At 37.2% G+C, this 18621-nt stretch overlaps 1 protein-coding gene and 1 pseudogene across 7 annotated transcripts in view; one reads left to right on the top strand and one right to left on the bottom strand.

The window, feature by feature from the left end:
- RPS6KC1 (ribosomal protein S6 kinase C1) overlaps positions 1–18621 on the bottom strand; it is a 193621-nt gene that overhangs the window by 165351 nt on the left and 9649 nt on the right. For 4 of the 7 annotated variants that reach the window (XM_057725866.1, XM_057725869.1, XM_057725871.1 and 1 more), the window contains exons 2-3: positions 9907–9942; positions 3987–4107 (exon numbers count right to left, since the gene is read on the bottom strand). In XM_057725866.1, the coding sequence (XP_057581849.1) occupies positions 3987–4107; positions 9907–9942 (157 nt within the window). Of the gene's footprint in view, positions 1–3986; positions 4108–9906; positions 9943–18621 lie in introns of those variants that run through there. The other 3 variants (XM_057725868.1, XM_057725872.1, XM_057725873.1) reach the window with 3 other exon arrangements.
- On the top strand, positions 2970–3945 carry LOC130848009 (NADH dehydrogenase [ubiquinone] flavoprotein 2, mitochondrial-like; annotated as a pseudogene).

Genomic DNA, 18621 nt, shown 5'->3' with positions numbered 1-18621 from the left:
ACTGTCTTTTTTCCCCTGGCTGCCTTTAAATTCTTTCCTTATCATTGACTTTGGACAGTGCATCAGCGGGATCACATGCCCTACTGACACTGATGTATGGTCCCCTGTGGCTTCAGGTGCCACTGCAGCTGGAAGGTCAGTCACATGTGCCCCCTCCACTGCTGTTACCGCATTCTCTGGGGCTGTGGACTCAGCTACTATGGCCAACGGGCTGGAATTGCAAGCACCACCTCCACTGTTCCCCTGGTTCCACCTCCTCTATATGTTTCAGTCCACTCATCTTCAGGTAATACAAATGTGCGGATCTCTCCAGCATCCTGTTTTGTTAGGTACAGAAAACTTTGTTGAGTTGTGGATGTTTTACTAGTTGTAGACTGAAGGGGAAAGAAGGGATCACGTCATGCTGCCATGATCCTGATGTCACTCCCCAGGAAGTTACAGCTTCTTATTGAGCATTCTTCTATTAGCTTTGTTTTGTGTTTTGCTTTTCAATTTTCTTAGCCATATGCCTATATTACTTTGACTTTTAAAGTTATTCCAATGTATAAAGGATACTGATATTAAAATTATTTGAAAACAATAATGCAATATGCATCAAAAGTCACACAAATATGCATACCCTTTAACCAAGCAATTCTACTTCCAGGAATTTACCCTAACTAAATAATTATACATCTGTGCAACAATGTACAAATAAGAATATTAAGTATTGTTATTTATAATAGCAAAAACATTAAAAATAATATAAATCATGGTACATACAAAAACTGAAATATTATGCATCTATTAAAATTAATAATGTAGATTCTTTTTATTGATATGAAAAGATAATCACAATATACCACTGTATGAAAAAGACATTACAAAACTACATTTAGAAGACTCCATTTTTGAAATTTATATGTATAGAAAAGTAAAGAGGTTTGGGGCTTCCTAGGTGGCGCAGTGGTTAAGAATCCGCCAGCCAATGCAGGGGACACGGGTTCAGTCCCTGTTCCGGGAGGATCCCACATGCCGCGGAGCAACTAAGCCCGTAAAAATAAAAAAAATAAGAAAAATAAAAAAAATTAAAAAGAGGTACGTGCATATTCATATGTACATACAACCACAAGCGTGCGCGTGCACACACACACAACAGAGTCTAAAAATTATGCTAAAATGTTATACCATCTAGGAGACAGTATTAAGGTTGAATTTTTATTTTAAGTAGTTTTCTGTATCATCTGAGTTATCTGCATATGCTACTTTTATAATCTGAAAAAAAAAACTGCCTAGTTTGAAAAATAATGTGCATATACTTTGACTCTACAACTCCATATGCAGAAATTGATTTTAAAATAACAACAGGGACTTCCCTGGTGGTGCAGTGGTGAAGAATCCCCTACCAATGCAGGGGACACAGATTTGATCCCTGGTCTGGGAAGATCCCACATGTCACAGAGCAACTAAGCCCGTGCACCAGTGCAACTCTAAAGCCCGCGTGCCACAACTACCAAAGCCCGTGTGCCTATAGCCCACGCTCCACAAGAGAAGCCACCACAATGAGAAGCCTGTGCACTGCAATGAAGAATAGCCCCCACTCTCCACAACTAGAGAAACCCCACGTGCAGCAACAAAGACCCAACACAACCAATAAATAAATATATTTTAAAAAATAATAATAACAGGATGAATATAAAGCTGTCCATATAAGAAAATTTATGGTAAAGTTATAGAAAAAACAAGAAATTACATTCTGTACTCTACTGGTCAAGGTCAAGCTGGGATTAAAAAATATCAATTTTTTTAACAAAGAGAATTTAATATAAAAAAAGTAAACTATTTGAAAATTAAGGCAAAAATGGAACACCAAAGTAACAAAATAAGAAAATAATGACTGTTGGCAAGGAGGTGGAGAAACTGAAGCCCTTGTGCACAACTAGTGGAAATATAAAACAGAGCAACCATTATGGAAAACATTATGGTGGTTCCTCAAAAAATTAAAAATAAAATTACCATATAATCCAGCAATTCTACTTCTGGGTATATACCCAAAATAATTAAAAGCAGGAGCTGAGGGACTTCCCTGGTAATGCAGTGGTTAAGAATCCGCCTGCCAATGCAGGGGACACGGGTTCAAGCCCTAGTCCGGGAAGATCCCACATGCCATGGAGCAACTAAGCCTATGCGCCACAACTACTGAGCCTGCACTCTAGACCCCGCAAGCCACAACTACTTAGCCTGAGTGCCACAACTACTGAAGCCCACGAGCCTAGAGCCCGTGCTCCGCAACAAGAGAAGCCACTGCAATGAGAAGCCCATGCACTGCAACAAAGAGTAGCCCCGTCACTGCAACTAGAGGAAGCCCACACGCAGCAACAAAGACCAAAAACACAGCCAATAAAAAATAAATCAATTAATTAATTTTTTTAAAAAGGCAGGAATTGAACAGATATGTGTACACCCATGTTCAAAGCAGTATTATTTTTAACAGCCAAAAGGCAAAAGCAATCCAAGTGTTCACTGATGGATGAAAAAATAAACAAAATCATGTATGTTGGACTATATTCAGGCACAAGAAGGAAATTCTGACACATGCTACAACATGGATGAATCTTGAGAAATTATGCTAAGTGAAACAAGCCAGTCATAAAAGGACAAATACTGTGCGATTTCACTTATATGAGGTGCTGATCCACGACTGGTTGCATCCATAGATGCAGAACCTGTAAATACACAGGGCCAACTGCACTATGCCATTTTATACAAGAGACTTGAGCATCCACAGATTCTGGTATCCACAGAGGGTCCTGGAACCAATCCCCCACAGACATCAAGGGACAACTGTGTAACAATAATTCACTGTCAATTATGTTCCTAGAGGGTTTTTCTATTTGCTTGATTGGTTAGAGTTTGAATTGTTCTGGTGCTATTTTCTCATGAAAGGGAGGAGTAAATGCTTTCTGAGTTAGTAACACCAAAGCAAGAACATGAAAAAGCAGGTAGACCAAAAGGCCCGCAGTTTGGCCTGCCATTTTTCTCTCCGTGGAGCTCAGGCCCATGCAGCTGGCCTCACCACCCAGTGGGAAGACATATAAGGAATTTAGAACAGACAGCTGTGCAGAATGGAGCTGGAGGAGCTTTATTTGTGCACAGAAATACTCCTGAGAATAACCCAGATACTCCATTTGATTTCACACCAGAAAACTATAAGATGATACAGGTAATTGCAAAATACTACCCAGAAGGGAATAAAGCAGTAGCTGTGTTTCCAGTCCTGGATTTAGCCCAAAGACAGAATGGATGGCTGCCCATCTCTGCTATGCACAAGGCTGCAGAAGTTTAACAAGTACCTCCAACGAGAGTATATGAAGTAGCAGCTGTTTATACAATGTATAATTGAAAGCCAGTTGGAAAGTATCATATTTAAGTCTGCACTACTATGCCATGCATGCTTCAGAAACTCTGATAACATACTGGAGGCCACTTAGAAAAAAGCTTGGAATAAAAGTTGGGGAGACTACACCTGACAAACTTTTCACTCTTACAGAAGTGAAATGTTTAGGGGCCTGTGTAAATGCTCCAATAGTTCAAGTAAATGACAACTACTATGAGGATCTGACACTTAAGGATATTGAAGAAATTAATGATGAGCTCAAGACTGGCAAAATCCCAAAACCTGGGCCAAGGAGTGGATGCTTCCCATGTGAGCCAGCCAGAGGTCTTACCTTTGACTGAACCACCTAAAGGACTTCGCTTTGGTGTGCAAGCAAGCCTTCAATTTATATTCAACTGTAAATATGTCACTGGAGAAATAAATTACAAATCTCCTATCTTAAACAAACAAAAAAAAAACATGAAAAAACAACTTCAAGTGTTGCAGCATGATAGGAATTCTCTTAACAAGGGGCTTCTGATTTCACAGTACAGTGTTTCAGTGTTCAGTATACATACACAATTAGCTAATCATCACTTTTCAAAATCAAAATTTCAAAATAGTCACTTACCAAACACTATTCCTTTAGCAAATGGAGGAAACAATTCTGAATGTCGGAATAAGTTTTTGTGAATTTGCCATAGTTCTTTGTGTAGTTTCTTAAAGTCACTATATCTCTTCCACACAATTATCTAAAGAGAGAAGAAAATTAAATGTGTATCTCAGTGAAACCATTTAGGTTCAGATATCTGAACAACAAATAAGCTTTTCATTAAACTGCTCAAAATTGTCTTGCAAAGGCAAACAAATATGTTCTAACCAATATGGTTAACTGTTTGAAATTAACTAATAATATTTGCTTTAAAAATATAAAGCAGCAATTCTTACTCCAACTGTTCTGTTTTGATTTTTAAATTTCATTTTAAACAAGCACTGTTTTCTTCACACTAGAAAAATATTCAACTTGGTACAAAAAAGGTCTACACTATGTAAAATGTCATTTAACCTCTTCAAACATTAATTACTACTGCCCTGGAAATGAGTTAGATGTCAAAATATATTTTCGTCTCAAACACAGCATCTTTATAAACACAAAATAGTTTAGACAACTTTTAAACATAAAGAACATACTCAGCATTTGCCTAAATGGATAAATAATCTGAAAAACACCGAAGAAGAAATGGCTTTGTAGCAATTAATCTAACCTTTTGCATTTCATAAATCTCAATTAAAATACTAAGAAGATCTCTGGGGAAAGGGTAAATCCTGATCAGAATACCACTAAAATTAAGATATTTCAAAAAACAATGGGACTTCCCTGGTGGCACAGTGGTTAAGAATCTGCCTGCCAAAGCAGGGGACACGAGTTCAATCCCTGGGCCAGGAAGATCCCACATACCATGGAGCAACTAAGCCCATGTGCTGCAACTACTGAGCCTGCGGTCTAGAGCCTGCGAACCACAACTCTTGAGCCCACGTGCCACAACTACTGAAGCCCATAAGCCTAGAGCCTGTGCTCTGCAACAAGAGAAGCCACCGCAATGAGAAGTCCTCGCACTGCAGCACTGCAACGAAGAGTAGCCCCCATTCACCCCAACTAGAGAAAGCCTGTGCACAGCAAAGAAGACTAAACTCGACAATAAATAAATAAATAAATAAATAGCAATCATTTAGATTATACAACACATAAGTTTACCTACATTAGTTTAAATTACTGTCTAAACTTACCTAGATTTAAATTAGAAGGAAAAAAACACTTAAGAAAAAGAATTTGACACATCGCCTGGATATCACTAATATACCCACAAAATAGGGTACGACTGAGTCTTTAATTCCATTACCTGGTATATTGGGGCCTTTACTTCTGAGAAACCTAATTATCTCACTTCTAGTGTAATGTTAATAAGCAAATCTTAGGCCAAACAGGTAACCAAGTGTGAGTTAAGAGACTCGTCAAAAAATCTACTCTCTGCATATAAGAAATCCTTCACTAAACTCTGTCATACTATCAAAAATTCTACCATGATTACTAAGTGTCTTCCTTTTAATATAGGAGACTTGCTTTTAATCCTAAAAGACTAGTCAGACTATAATATGAATTAATTTAAACAAACTGCTTCCTCCTGATCCTTCCTTTTATTCATTTACTCAACAACAAAAGTAGTCATCAAAACAAATATTTTCATGAGCCTACTTGATGCTAGGCACTGTGCTGGCACAAAGGATGAAGAAATGAGAAGCAGAGACCCTCCTTTAAATAGTTCCCTGTCAAATTAAAAAGAATAAGCCAACATAATAACTACATCACAAGAGAGCTTGATAAATGCTACAAAGGGCAGCGGAAGGGTATTATTGACTTAGGTGAGCATACTGAAGGGAAGTAATGGCTAGAATAAAAAAAAGCGAGAGAGAGAGACAAAGAAGTGGTTGGGAATGAAGTATTTAAAAGGAGAGTGAGATGCCAAATACAATTACTAAAATCTTGGCTTTGCAACTGGATAAATGGTAGTGCTATTCACTAAGGTGAAGAGCAAAGGAGAAAAAGCTGTTTTGAGATAAGAATGAAGTTCAGTTCTAGACATATTTTATTTAGGTGCATGTAAGGCATTTAATTGGAGATGTCCAATTGAATGGACAGGTTTGGAATTCAAGAACAAGAACTAAACAAGATGTGTTAACTGGGGAGTCATCAGGGAAGAGGTGGTAATCACTCAGAAATCTGTAACAAGATGAGGAGCCTAACAACTGAATGATGGGAGTCACCCAAAAGTAAGGGAGAGGAAGCCAAGAGCAAAGTAAGTGTTTAAGAAGCTCAGCTATGCCATGACACAGGACACATGGATGGAAGAAGAGATTTTATTTTAAATGGAAGTGAACAAGACAAATGCTGATAGCAGAGAATCAACAGTTCCAGTAAAAGAGTAAGAGAACTGAGAGAGCCAGACCAACACTTGGAAAGTAAAAGGTCTCAGGATAGTAAGATTAAAGTGATTTTAATTTTCGTATTTTGCTTCTATGTAGTTTCTAATTTTGATACATTAACATAATTCTGTCATGGGAAAATAGTGTTATTTTTATATTTTTAAATAGATCAAATTATGCTGCTACCACATTTGCCAAGGGCTTAAGGGGGAAATGGGTGGTGGGCTCATGGCAGTAACCTTACATAAGGGAAATGCAATTCTTAAAGCCATTATAAGCTAGAAACAAGAGCTATTCCAAAGACTGAAGCTCATGGAAATACTTAAATCTGCAGATAAAGTTTATATTCTAGTTAGGGTCATTTTCAAATAAAGTCAGAGTAACGTAAGGGGCAAAAGTTAACAATTCAATCACCATAACGGTAATAACACCATGGCATATAAACCAGTAGACAGTCTGTCAGAGCAAAAATTAGAGAATCTGTGTTTCTTCAACATGCCCTAATTTATTCACTCACATATTCCTTATTCTCAACACTAGGACTGTAGAAGTGAAATACCTAAGAGCAAATATAAACCCTCAAAAAATGCAGGAAACCAAAGCATTCCAAAAATGGCACCAGCCACTGCCTCCTTTTCTTCTTAGTCCTTTTAAGCGTGGACATGTCTAGAAATTTTCAAAATGGAAACATGAACAAAAGCATACTTCTATTACATCAGCAAGTATTGATGTCTATAACTGGACTACACAAAGTCACAAAAGATACATGCAAAAAATATTTTCTCTAATAATCAATTATTTCCTATCAGGGAAAAAGAAGTTATGTTAATAGCTATTACCCTACTGAACCAACCCTGCAGAAATTTCCTATTCATTAAAGTTGCTCTGAATAAAATTCCTCAATTAAATATGAATTTAGTGATAATCATAATAAACTACAAATATATTAAAAGCTTAATTTTCATTAAAAACATTCCCTTAAATATTTTTTACATAAAACCAATGCTTTCTTTTCAGATAATTTCTCTTAATACCAAAAAAACTTTAGATCTTTTACAAAACCACTTGATTCAATTAACTTTGTCCTTTTTACTCTCATATAGTATTTAAAACTTGGTGGATCATCTTTTCCTATCTCATCACCACCATACTACCTGCTTACGGATTTTCTCTCCTTCCCTTCTGAAGAGCCTTTCCTTTCCCTTGACACATTTCTGAACATGCTCAAAGCTTTTCTAAAACTACTTATGAAATGACTTAAAAGTGAGAGATTTCTAACATGATACAATAGAATGTTCTATTTTGGTTCTTCTTTCCCACATTTCCTCAGTGAAATTTACTACCTATACAGAAACAAAGCTACAGGTTACTTTTTTTAAAAGGTTGGGAGAGAAGGGCACAACATCTCCATCTTTTTCTTTACCTTCTGCAAGTGTTCTTGCTCTAGAGAATCTACTGAACAAGAAGCCACATTAATTATTGTTGTCCCCTTTCTGATTCACCCATGCTGCTCTTAATAAATAAAAATTTAGAGGGAATTTTTAAAAGATAAAAAGAAAAACTATCCTAGGTAATTTTAAGTTATTTACTCCATGTGAGTATTTTCGCATACTTAGGAAGAAAACTTAGCTATCTGGTAGCATGTGCCAAGGGCTGTGTGTGTGTGTGTGTGCACACGCGTGTGTGCACGTGCACACGAAACAGCTAAATTTCTCCAGTTTTATAAGGATAGCACATTATTAGCCCCATATTTACTTAGACAAGCAGTACATCTACTGCTCTTCAATAGCCCTTGTTAAGCATGGCTAAATTCTAAAGCAATAACTAAATGAATCAGTTAGCAGAGAAAGTGAAAAAAAAAAGGAAATGGAAACAAATTCTAGGTAGTAAATCCCTCTCCTAAATAAGAATTCCAATGTTTAAATGAAATACATGGGAAACCAAAAAATGTTATAACTTCAAGGTTATTCTAGACTTCAAGAAGCCAGCTAGACAGAAGATATTCTTTTTAAAATTTTATACCATTTCTAACAAAGGACCATGCAATCATCTAACTAAAGGACACTTACAAGAGTTTTCTGATGAATGGTTCACCAACAGTTGTTATTATAAAAGAGTTTCCCCCAGAAAAGGATTAAGGAAATGGCAGAGAGTATGTTCATGGATAGGCTGATTCAGGAGTCTCCCTGGAAAAGGGGAACATCAAGCTACAAACTACAGCACAGCAATTAGACAATGTATTCAAAGGAAACACTTCAATCCTAACAGAGCCTGGTATTCGACATAACAGAATTTTAAGGAATAGTTCATACTAATCAACTGACACTTAGGTAGAAAGATTACTTTATTAATCAAAGGTACAAGTTATTTTCACTGCCATTTTGAAAGGATCAAGATATATGGATATAGATATAGATATAGCCTTTTCTTCCAAAATAACAATATTATAATATTCTCTTCCTGGCTATTGGGGGATGGGGGGTGGCGGGAAGTGAGATATCTTAAAATCCCTATATAGGGAAAAAAGTCTGAAATCTTTCTTAAATGTGTCTTTTATTGAACTTTTCTTACTGAGCTCTTTTTAACAACAGGGCAAAAACAAGTGTCAGATGTAGCAAGAAATGGTAATATATAAAAGTTAAAATATTATCTAAACATGTGTCACACAATCGAACCAACCAGAACCAAACAATCAACGTAAATCTATGAATCAAGCCAGGGATGTCAGTAAGGAGTAGTGGGGCTTGTGGCTAAACAGATAGTACATAGTACATAGCCCACTTGAAGACATTAAAATGCAATTAAAAAAGAAAACTTGCAGAATCAAGACTGCCAATTTACAACATCTGTTTTAAACATTTTAGCAAGAAAAAGAAAAACAAATAAATATATATCCTTCTAATCCTACTGTAAATAAGCAAGGACCAAAATGAAAGTAAATTTTATAGTGTTAAGAGAAGCAAACTCCTCAGTTAGGAGTCCTAAAGGTATATAACGAGGACAAAGTAATTACAAATAGAGAATTCCACAGTTTTAAGCAAAAATATAACAAGCTGGTATCATTTTAGAAAGAGGGAAATAGTCTGTGAAAGAGCTAACTACAAAATCTTAAAAAGAAGCAGTTTTCCAAGATGTCAACATGCCAACTCAGTATAAAAGTGGAAGTAGACAGTAACCCATAATTTATTATTAGATATTTAAAATTAACACTAGTTACCTAATACTTTTTTTTTTTTTAACCAAAGAGGCACCATGATTTTAAAACAGGTAAATAGGGGCCCTTAACTAATACTGAAATCTTTTGAGTGGTAGTTATCAGAAAAATTATCACATTATTAAATGGCACTTATAATTCCTAAAATTCTTATTTATATAATTTAACACCTACTGAAACTTAACATGTACTTAATAGTTCTGAAATAAGATTCTTCAGCTAGTATTTAGTGAATTGAAGACCATCTTCAGACAAACATACAAAGACTGACATATAATTGTTTCCTCAATAAAGCATTTAATTAAATTTTTGTCAAATACATAAAATAAAATTTTCATATGGATAAACATGTTACCTCCTGGACATCCTCTGGATTTCTTCGTGAAACAACCTAAAACAAAGCATACACAGAAATATCTAATCATTACCAAAACTTAGTATTTTACATTTGCATGATTATTTTCAATAGCATTTGTATGAAAAATTCAACTTGCTTAAAGAAAAATACCTTATTATATCAATTTTACAGAACTCAGTTATACAATAACTTCAGTACTGAAACACATACTAAAAAATTAAGCAAAAAGGCAACTAAATAAAGTCCACATGCTAGAGTTCATGTACTGTTACATTCACAAGAGAATGCCTCCTGCTTTCAGCCTTACTTGACATCATTCTAACAGCTTGTCTATCCCCCTTTCCAGCCTACATGTAAATCAGAAGCATAAAAAGCAGCTGCACCTGGACAAAGTATACAAAAGGATAGCACTGTATTGTATTTTCTTTTTTTTCTTTTTTCTTTTTTTTTCCTTTTTTTCTATATTATTTTTTATAACTGTATGTGACTCTACAATTAGCTCCAAAAATTTTTCGAGTTTAAAAAAGAGCAGCCACAATGCTCAGATACATCAATATCTGTTCGAAGTAATCCCTGACCTCCTAATGGTGAAGAAAAAAAGTAACCTATAAAAAATTATATACATCATTCAGGGACAAATAATCCTATCAATATTCCCTGAGCAAGGGGGGGTCGGGGGTGAGGGGGATGGATTCTTTCAGACTTCTCTAATGACAAAAGCCAAAAAGTCTAACACCATCTACAAAGAATTCCTCACAAAATTTACAAAAAGAAGAAGGCTGGGTGCTTAAATCATCAAACAGCATTGTAGAGTGGGAAAATCTCACATTAGATACATAACACCCTCTATGCAAATGTAAAAGTCATGAACTTGATGCTACAATATGTATTTTGCAGAAACAAACAAAAAGATACATCAAACATACTAAAATGGTTGCCTGTGGAGGAGAGAAAGAGAAGTCTTTAATGACTGGTGAAGTCTTTAATGACTGGTGATAATATCATGAACCGGAGATTATGATCAACTCAACACTACTCCTGAGGTCCAAAACAAAAAGTATACTATTTAAAGTCAGACAAACCTGGATTCAAGTTACAGTTCCTCCACTTACATGTTTGATCTCCTCTGTAAAATGGGGATAATACTCCCAGCCTGGCCTGGCTGTAGTAGACATCAAATAAGAACATAGCAAGAACTCCATAATCAAAGTTATCTCCCTCTCTCTCTTACTATAGAATTTAACACAAGAATTCTGACAGAAAAGGTTTCCAATTTCTTGCCACTCTATTCTTCAATTTTCAGGATATAAAATTTGGTGAAATCTCATACCAATTTTCATTCATTTAGAACAGTGCTGTCCAACAGTACCTTCTCTGATGATGGAAGGAAATGTTCCCTATCTGCAGTGTTCAACACAGTAGCCCCTGGCCACATGTGTCTGTGTGGCTACTGAGCACCTGAAATACGGCTACTGCAATTGAAGAACTTAATTTTTAATTTTATTTTATTTAAATTATTTTAAATGTAAATAAAAGTAGGCACATATGGCTAATGGCTACCATATTAAACAACACAGATTTAGAAGTTAGAAGAGGTAACTAACAACCATGTATCATTCAAATACTGGATTTTAGCTATTATTTTTGTTACCGAGTCCAAGCTCACTCTGCTTGCTGCACGACAGGCCAATGAATCAGAGACGAGGTGTTGAGGCAAAGAATATGACTTTATTTGGAAAGCCAGCAGACCGAGAAGATGGCAGACCAGTGTCTCCAAAGAACCATCTTATTGGGTCTTGATGCCAGTTACTTTTATAGAATCAGAGAGAGAGAAGCAGTAAAGAAGTAAAGTAAAAATGCAGAATAGAGAGGGAGAGGTGGCAGGGAAGTAAAGTAAAAGGGCCATCAGTCTTGCAAAACATCACGGAGAAAGACCAGCCAGGGAATAACCAGCCTTGGTGAGGGGATGTGTTGATTTCTTCTTTTCTGCAGCCATTCACAGGTAGGCAGGGTTGACTGTCTGCCTGTGAGCTGAACAGGGGCACTTCAGTTTAACATTCAGGCAGAGGCACAGGGTTCCCTGAGGCTGGCCATCATGTGTGATTATAATAACAAAGCAACAAAAACCAAAGGTCAGGGCTTCCTAGGTGGCGCAGTGGTTAAGAATCCGCCTGCCAATGCAGAGGACACGGGTTTGATCCCTGCCCCAGGAAGATCCCACATGCTGCAGAGCAACTAAGCCCGTGCACCAAAAAAAAAAAAAAGCAAAGGTTAAAGTCAAAGAAATAGATCCAACATGGAGTCCAATTTAGCTCTTCCCTGTTACACTTTCAAATTCCAACCCTCCCCCAAAAAATACACACACACCTTTCCAAAAGTACAGTGTCTCACATAATTAAATGTTTTAATTTTGCCTCATAATTTTTTCTTGTATTTTTGTAAAATGTGCTAATGAGAGGAAAGTTAGAGATAATCAATCCACTCATATCCACCCACCAAAAATAATCAACATATGATCACTGGCAACAAGATTTATTCAAGTGTTCCTTACATTCTACAAGATGTATCTTTCTGAAAATTTATCAATTTCCTGAATTTACAACTCAATCATTTTATAAACATACTAAAGTATCTTACTATTTTAAACAATCCTCCTTTACACATGCAAATGATCTTTTTGCAACAAAAGAAATTATTTCCTGATTTGGGATATGTATCAGAAGTATCACATGTTAGTCTTGTAGCCACAGTCGCCTGAGCAGCTGCCGCCACAAACACCTCCAGAGAAATCCAACTGGGAAGGAAGCAGAGGTGTCACTGGCCCTGGGCTGTGCCTGGACACTCACGGGGGGCTACAGATTTTTGATTATCATTGCTGATAATCAGCAATGATAGCAGATGAATAGAAAATTATCCTGCATTTTCTATTTGTTGACTACATTAAAAACGAATTTTAGGGACTTCCCTGGTTGCACAGTGGTTAAGAATCCGCCTGCCAATGCAAGGGGCACAGGTTCGATCCTTGGTCAGGGAAAATCCCACATGCTGTGGAGCAACTAAGCCTATGCATCACAACTACTGAGCCCACGTGCCACAACTACTGAAGCCCGTGAGCATAGAGCCCGTGCTCCTCAACAAGAGAAGCCACCACAATGAGAAGCCCACGCACCACAATGAAGAGTAGCCCCCCACTTGCTGCGACTCAAGAAAGCCTGCATGCAGCAACAAAGACCCAATGCAGCCAAAAAATAAATACATAGATACAAACATTAATTAATTAAAAATAAATAAATAAATTTTAAAGCTCAGATACCTGAGGAAGTACCTCAGGTGCATAATTATGCAACAAAGTGTTTTTATATTTTTCTCACTCTTAGATGGTCATGCAAACAGTGCTGAATTATTTCAAAGGTAGTTATTTCATTCAGGTAAGTTTGCTTTATACAATACAGGATTGAATTTTATTTTTCTCACGTCTTGAGAGCAAGCAATGCAATCTGCTCTGTTCTTTTGGCTCCTAATTTGTTACCTTAGAATTTTCCTAAAGAAGTTCCTGTGAGATGGGTAACTGTGGGGCACTATTATTTTCTTCTTGTTGAATATTTCAAATTGCTTGAGTTTCTCTTTTCAAAGAGAGAATATTTTAGTTATTAGAGACTGGTGAAATTATAAAACTGTAATACTGAAAGTACTTTAAAATCATTACTCTAGTATTTGGAAGAGAAAACTAAACCGCAGATTAGGCCTTCTTACCCGAGTTTGATAAAACTTGTTTATTGTACTATATGAAGAAGACAACAGAAATCCATTTATACTTATTTTTTTTATTCAATCTCTTTTTCAATTTCATTTTTTGCATATATGTAATATATACATAGTACTATTTATATATATGTCTGTGCATTATTTATGTATATGTATGTGCAGCTACTCAGGCTAGTTGAACTGAAAACATTAAGAAAGGGAAAAAGTGTCATATTTTAGAATAAAAGTGGTATATCTTTTTTTTTTTTTTTTTGGCACACAGGCTTAGTTGCTCCGTGGCATGTGGGATCTTCCTGGAGCCGGGATCGAACCCATGTCCTCTGCATTGGCAGCCGGATTCTTAACCACTGCGCCACCTAGGAAGCCCAAAAGTGGTATATCTTTGATCAAAAAATAAAGTATCACGTTTTAGATTTTCCTCAGGTAAGCCATTCCAGAAATCAAATATATGTGTACTGCATAAGCAGAAATACATTAGTTATCCCCTAGGAATAACCACAATTTTAAAACCACTTCATCAGAAATAACCAATCTGATTATGATTCCTCATCCACACTCTTAGTGGCTCGCACACTTGTGCTGTGTGCTGGGGCTACGATGGTGAGCAAAAGGGAGTCCCTGCCCTCACACCTCCCAGAGCTCACAGTCTGGCGGTGCACATGACAGCAGGGTGCTGAGCAACAGAGTAAGAAACACTTCAGCCCAGACGCGTCCCACGACACTGAAGGCTCGCTGTCCAGACCACAGTGGCATCCCAGAAGCAAAGAACAGGTCACTGACTTAAGACCTTCAATGTTTTCATGCTGTTACTCATGGTTATTACAGAAATCAAGGCTTAAGTACTCAAACTACCTAAGTTAAGCTCTTTAATTTTAAGCTCACAAAAGGAATTTCTCTTCACCCTCACATACTTCTCATATGAAGGGGGGAAATTTTACTTAGGCAGAGTTCGGAAAATTAAGTCACAAGCTATTTTATTTCCTGAGCATTAACTATCCTTTTCCCAAACAGCATAAACAAAGCTTAGTGAAAATCATGTCTGGAAAGGAAAGTATAGGGCTATACTTGCCTGATTCTCCTCTCTCCTCTCTGGCTCTTTTGCTTCTCTTTTGTAGGTTCTTCTTCCTTCCACCCTCCACACTCTGTAAGCACTCCAAGAATCAGTCCTAACTCTGCTTCTCAGCCTCCTTTTCAGTATTAAGAGAGGAAGTCTATATCTGGGCTAATACTGTTCAAGACACTGTGCTAGGCATGTGGGGGGTGGAGGGAAACCTTAACTTTCTACATTTACATTTGCAAAGTATTTCATTGATATATCAATGTTTCGTTTTATTCCCTCAACAACCTATGAACAGGCATAAGTGACTATTATGAGTCCCCCTTTTACCCAAAAAGGAAACAAGATCCACAAACTTGTGTAAGGTCACACAGCTATTCAGATCTGGAATTAGAACTCGGGTTTTCTGACTCCTGATTCAGTGCTCTTGCCATTGTACTCTACTGCATCCCTCAATTTATCCACAGTATTTTTAGCAATAACTAACTTTACTTACTTTCACAACACCCTTCACTATTAGGTTTTATTTATTCTTTTTCTTACTCATTCAACAAATAGTGCCTACTCTGCTGCTACATACTGAAACACAGTGGTGAATACACTGGGTCTGATTCCTATATCACAATATAAAAATACAATCACTTGTCAGATACATTATTACCAAGTTCAACCGCTTGGTACCCCACTATAAGGATTCAGTATTCCCACGTGTGTAATCTCACTTAAATGAGTTAACAATGTGTCCTCTGAAATGAAAACCAAAAATACAAATGTGTTAGGATAACATGAGTTGAGCCCAAATGTCCTTTAGTAGTAACTCTAACTATATAATTCTCTTCGGCAGCACCATAAAATTGACAAAAAATAAGAATATCAAGTCAGAAATCTGAAGAAAAACATGATCATATTGAAAATAAACAAAATTGTCCTCAATCCCAGATGTCTATAACCTGTAATACCATATTAACAATTATCTCAACAAGTAATACCAATTCCAAAACAAAAATACTATAATTTCACCCTGATGTAGATTGCTAGCATTTAGTAATTTTTTTCTGGGTGAATTTCAATATTTTGTCATAAAATTCAGCCTATAATTTCACAAAAGTTAGAATTTAAAGGGACTTCCCTGGTGGTCCAGTGGGTAAGACTGTGCACTCTCAATGCAGGGGACCCGGGTTTGATCCCTGGTCTAGGAGCTGGATCCCACGTGCATGCCACAACTAAGAAGCCCATATGCTGCAACTAAAAGATCCCGCATGCTGCAATTAAGACCCAGTGCAGCCAAAATAAATAACAAATAAAATTTTTTTTTAATTTAGAGGGGGAAAAAAAGTTAAAATTTAAAGCAGTAATTCCCTTCATTTAAAGTTCATAAATTGCAAGTGTTGATTACCACTGGCTCAGTAAGTACTATACATTATGTTGAGGAGCCTTTTGCTATAGAGAATTCTATCACGAAGTCATCTTGAAAATTATTACGCTAAAGCATTACTTCACAAACCGTGCTGCATAAAATACAGATAGTCTTTAAAATCCATGCTCTCAAAGGAAGGGCTTAATGACCAGTTCAGTTTACCTTTGTTTTAAAAACAATTTTTTTACAGCAGAGTTTCTCAAGGCCTGGAACACATTATTTATGCCTAGTAAATCTCTGAAAGGAAAACATATAGTATTTTGCAAGGTCATTTATCCACTCGGCTTTTTATTTTTATATGTTGTTTATTATTATTTGATTTATTCAGTGCAACACCTACTAAAATTTGAAACACAGTTGGGAAATGCTACTGCAACCTTTGTAGACCATATGCCTCGGTTAATGCCAAGAGCAAGTTCTGAATTTAGGAAAACAAGGGCTCATAGTGAAGGTTAACTCTCTCTTAATGTGCTTTATTTCATTAATGTACTTTATTTCATTCACTCAACAAGACAATCTTGCCTGGTAGGATGAAACAACCAAGGCCCAAGAGCATATATTAGCATAGCAATACTAATCAGATTAATCAGTAACAGACAGGACTGGATCTTACAACTCTGTGATTCCAAACAAAGTACTCTTTCCAGGACATAATTAAATCAGCCCTCCTAGAGATTAAAATCCCAAGGGACTTCCCTGGTGGTCCAGTGGGTAAGACTCCGCACTCCCAATGCAGGGGGCTGGAGTTTGATCCCTGGTCAGGGAACTAGATCCCACACGCATGCCGCAACTAAGAGTTCACATGCCATAACTAAGAAGTCCACAGGCCGTGACTATGAGCCTGAATGCAGCAACTAAAGATCCCGCATGCTGCAATGAAGATCCCACGTGCCGCAACAAAGACCCAGGGCAGCCTAAAGTAATTAATTAATTAAATACTACAAAAACAAAAATAAAATCCTACTTTCAGGTAATAGTCCCAATGCCTGTTAGGCAAACCCATTTTGTCTTTCACAGAGAAATACAACTAAACCAAAAAACAGAAGCTGAAGAAGCACTTTGGCAGATGAGAAGGAATGAAGTAGAGTCAAAATACCAGCTCTGCAACTAGCTGTAAACTGCTTTCTTGCCAGTTCAGTGATAAACCAAAGAACTGCAATCTTAAAGTGAGCCCTCTTGCTCATCTTTTAAAAAAAATAACCAATGTTACGGCTTGACCTAGCTAAGGCCCATAATAAACAACAAACCATACTGTCATTAGGCCCTGTAAATCCTTTCCAGTGCTAACTTATTTTATCTACTTCTTTTTTTTAATCTATTTTATTTATTTATTATTTTATTTAATTTTTTGGCTGTGTTGGGTCTGTTGCTGTGTACAGGCTTTCTCTAGTTGCGGTGAGTGGGGGCTACTCTTCTTTGTGGTGTGCGGGCGTCTCAGTGTGGTGGCTTCTCTTGTGCAGTACAGGCTCTAGGTGCGTGGGCTTCAGTAGTTGCAGCACGTGGGCTCAGCAGCTGTGGCTCATGGGCTCTAGAGTGCAGGCTCAGTAGTTGTGGCCCACGGGCTTATTTCCTCTGCAGCATGTGGGATCTTCCTGGACCAGGGCTCAAACCTGTGTTCCCTGCATTGGCAGGAGAATTCTTAACCACTGCACCACCAGGGAAGTCCCTTATCTACTTCCTAATAAGTACTACCTAGTTTCCATAAAAGTCAAGTCAAAAGCACTCTTTTAACTACTTATCATCGTACTTCATAATAAAGATTTGAAATCAACCTCAACTTAGACGTACACAAGGAATTGTCTTCTTCATAAGGTTAAGAGACAGCTACTGGAAAACAAAACCACAAAATTTATTCAAATCTAACTGTTATACTTCCTATCAAAAACAACCACAAAATAAGAAACAAATAGATGTCTGTGGCGGACTCAGCATGGCTGAAGCGGCTTTTCCTCTAGCCCAGAAGGAAGCCGAGCTGAAAGCTAGAATAAGGTGAGCCTGAGCCCTCAAGGCTCTCTGGGATGGGGTTGTCCCACCCCTGTCCCAGTGACAGAGCAGCTCCCCGAGTCAACAATTCCACAAACATCTGTTCAACCAAATCTCCCCAAGCTGCCCAGCTCACGTGACCAACCCAACTGGTTGGAAAGGGTTGTCTTAACCCGGGCGGGATCAACCTGTCTGCCTGGAACTTTCACCCCAACCACAACCCCAATGAAAAACTATTGAAGCAGTTGCCAAATATATACCCAGGAGTGGAACTGCTGGGTAGACAAATGGGACCTAATTAAACTTAAACGCTTTTGCATAGCAAAGGAAACCACTGACAAAACAAAAAGACAACCTACTGAATGGGAGAAAATATTTGCAAATGATATGACCAATAAGGGATTAATATTCAACGTATATAAACAGTTCATACAACCCAACATCAAAAAAAATGACTTGATTAAAAAATTTTCATCACCCCCCCCCCCAA

Source organism: Hippopotamus amphibius, chromosome 3, assembly GCF_030028045.1.
Source record: "Hippopotamus amphibius kiboko isolate mHipAmp2 chromosome 3, mHipAmp2.hap2, whole genome shotgun sequence".
Taxonomy (NCBI): Eukaryota; Metazoa; Chordata; class Mammalia; order Artiodactyla; family Hippopotamidae; genus Hippopotamus; species Hippopotamus amphibius.
This window is presented reverse-complemented; position numbering and strand designations above follow the sequence as displayed.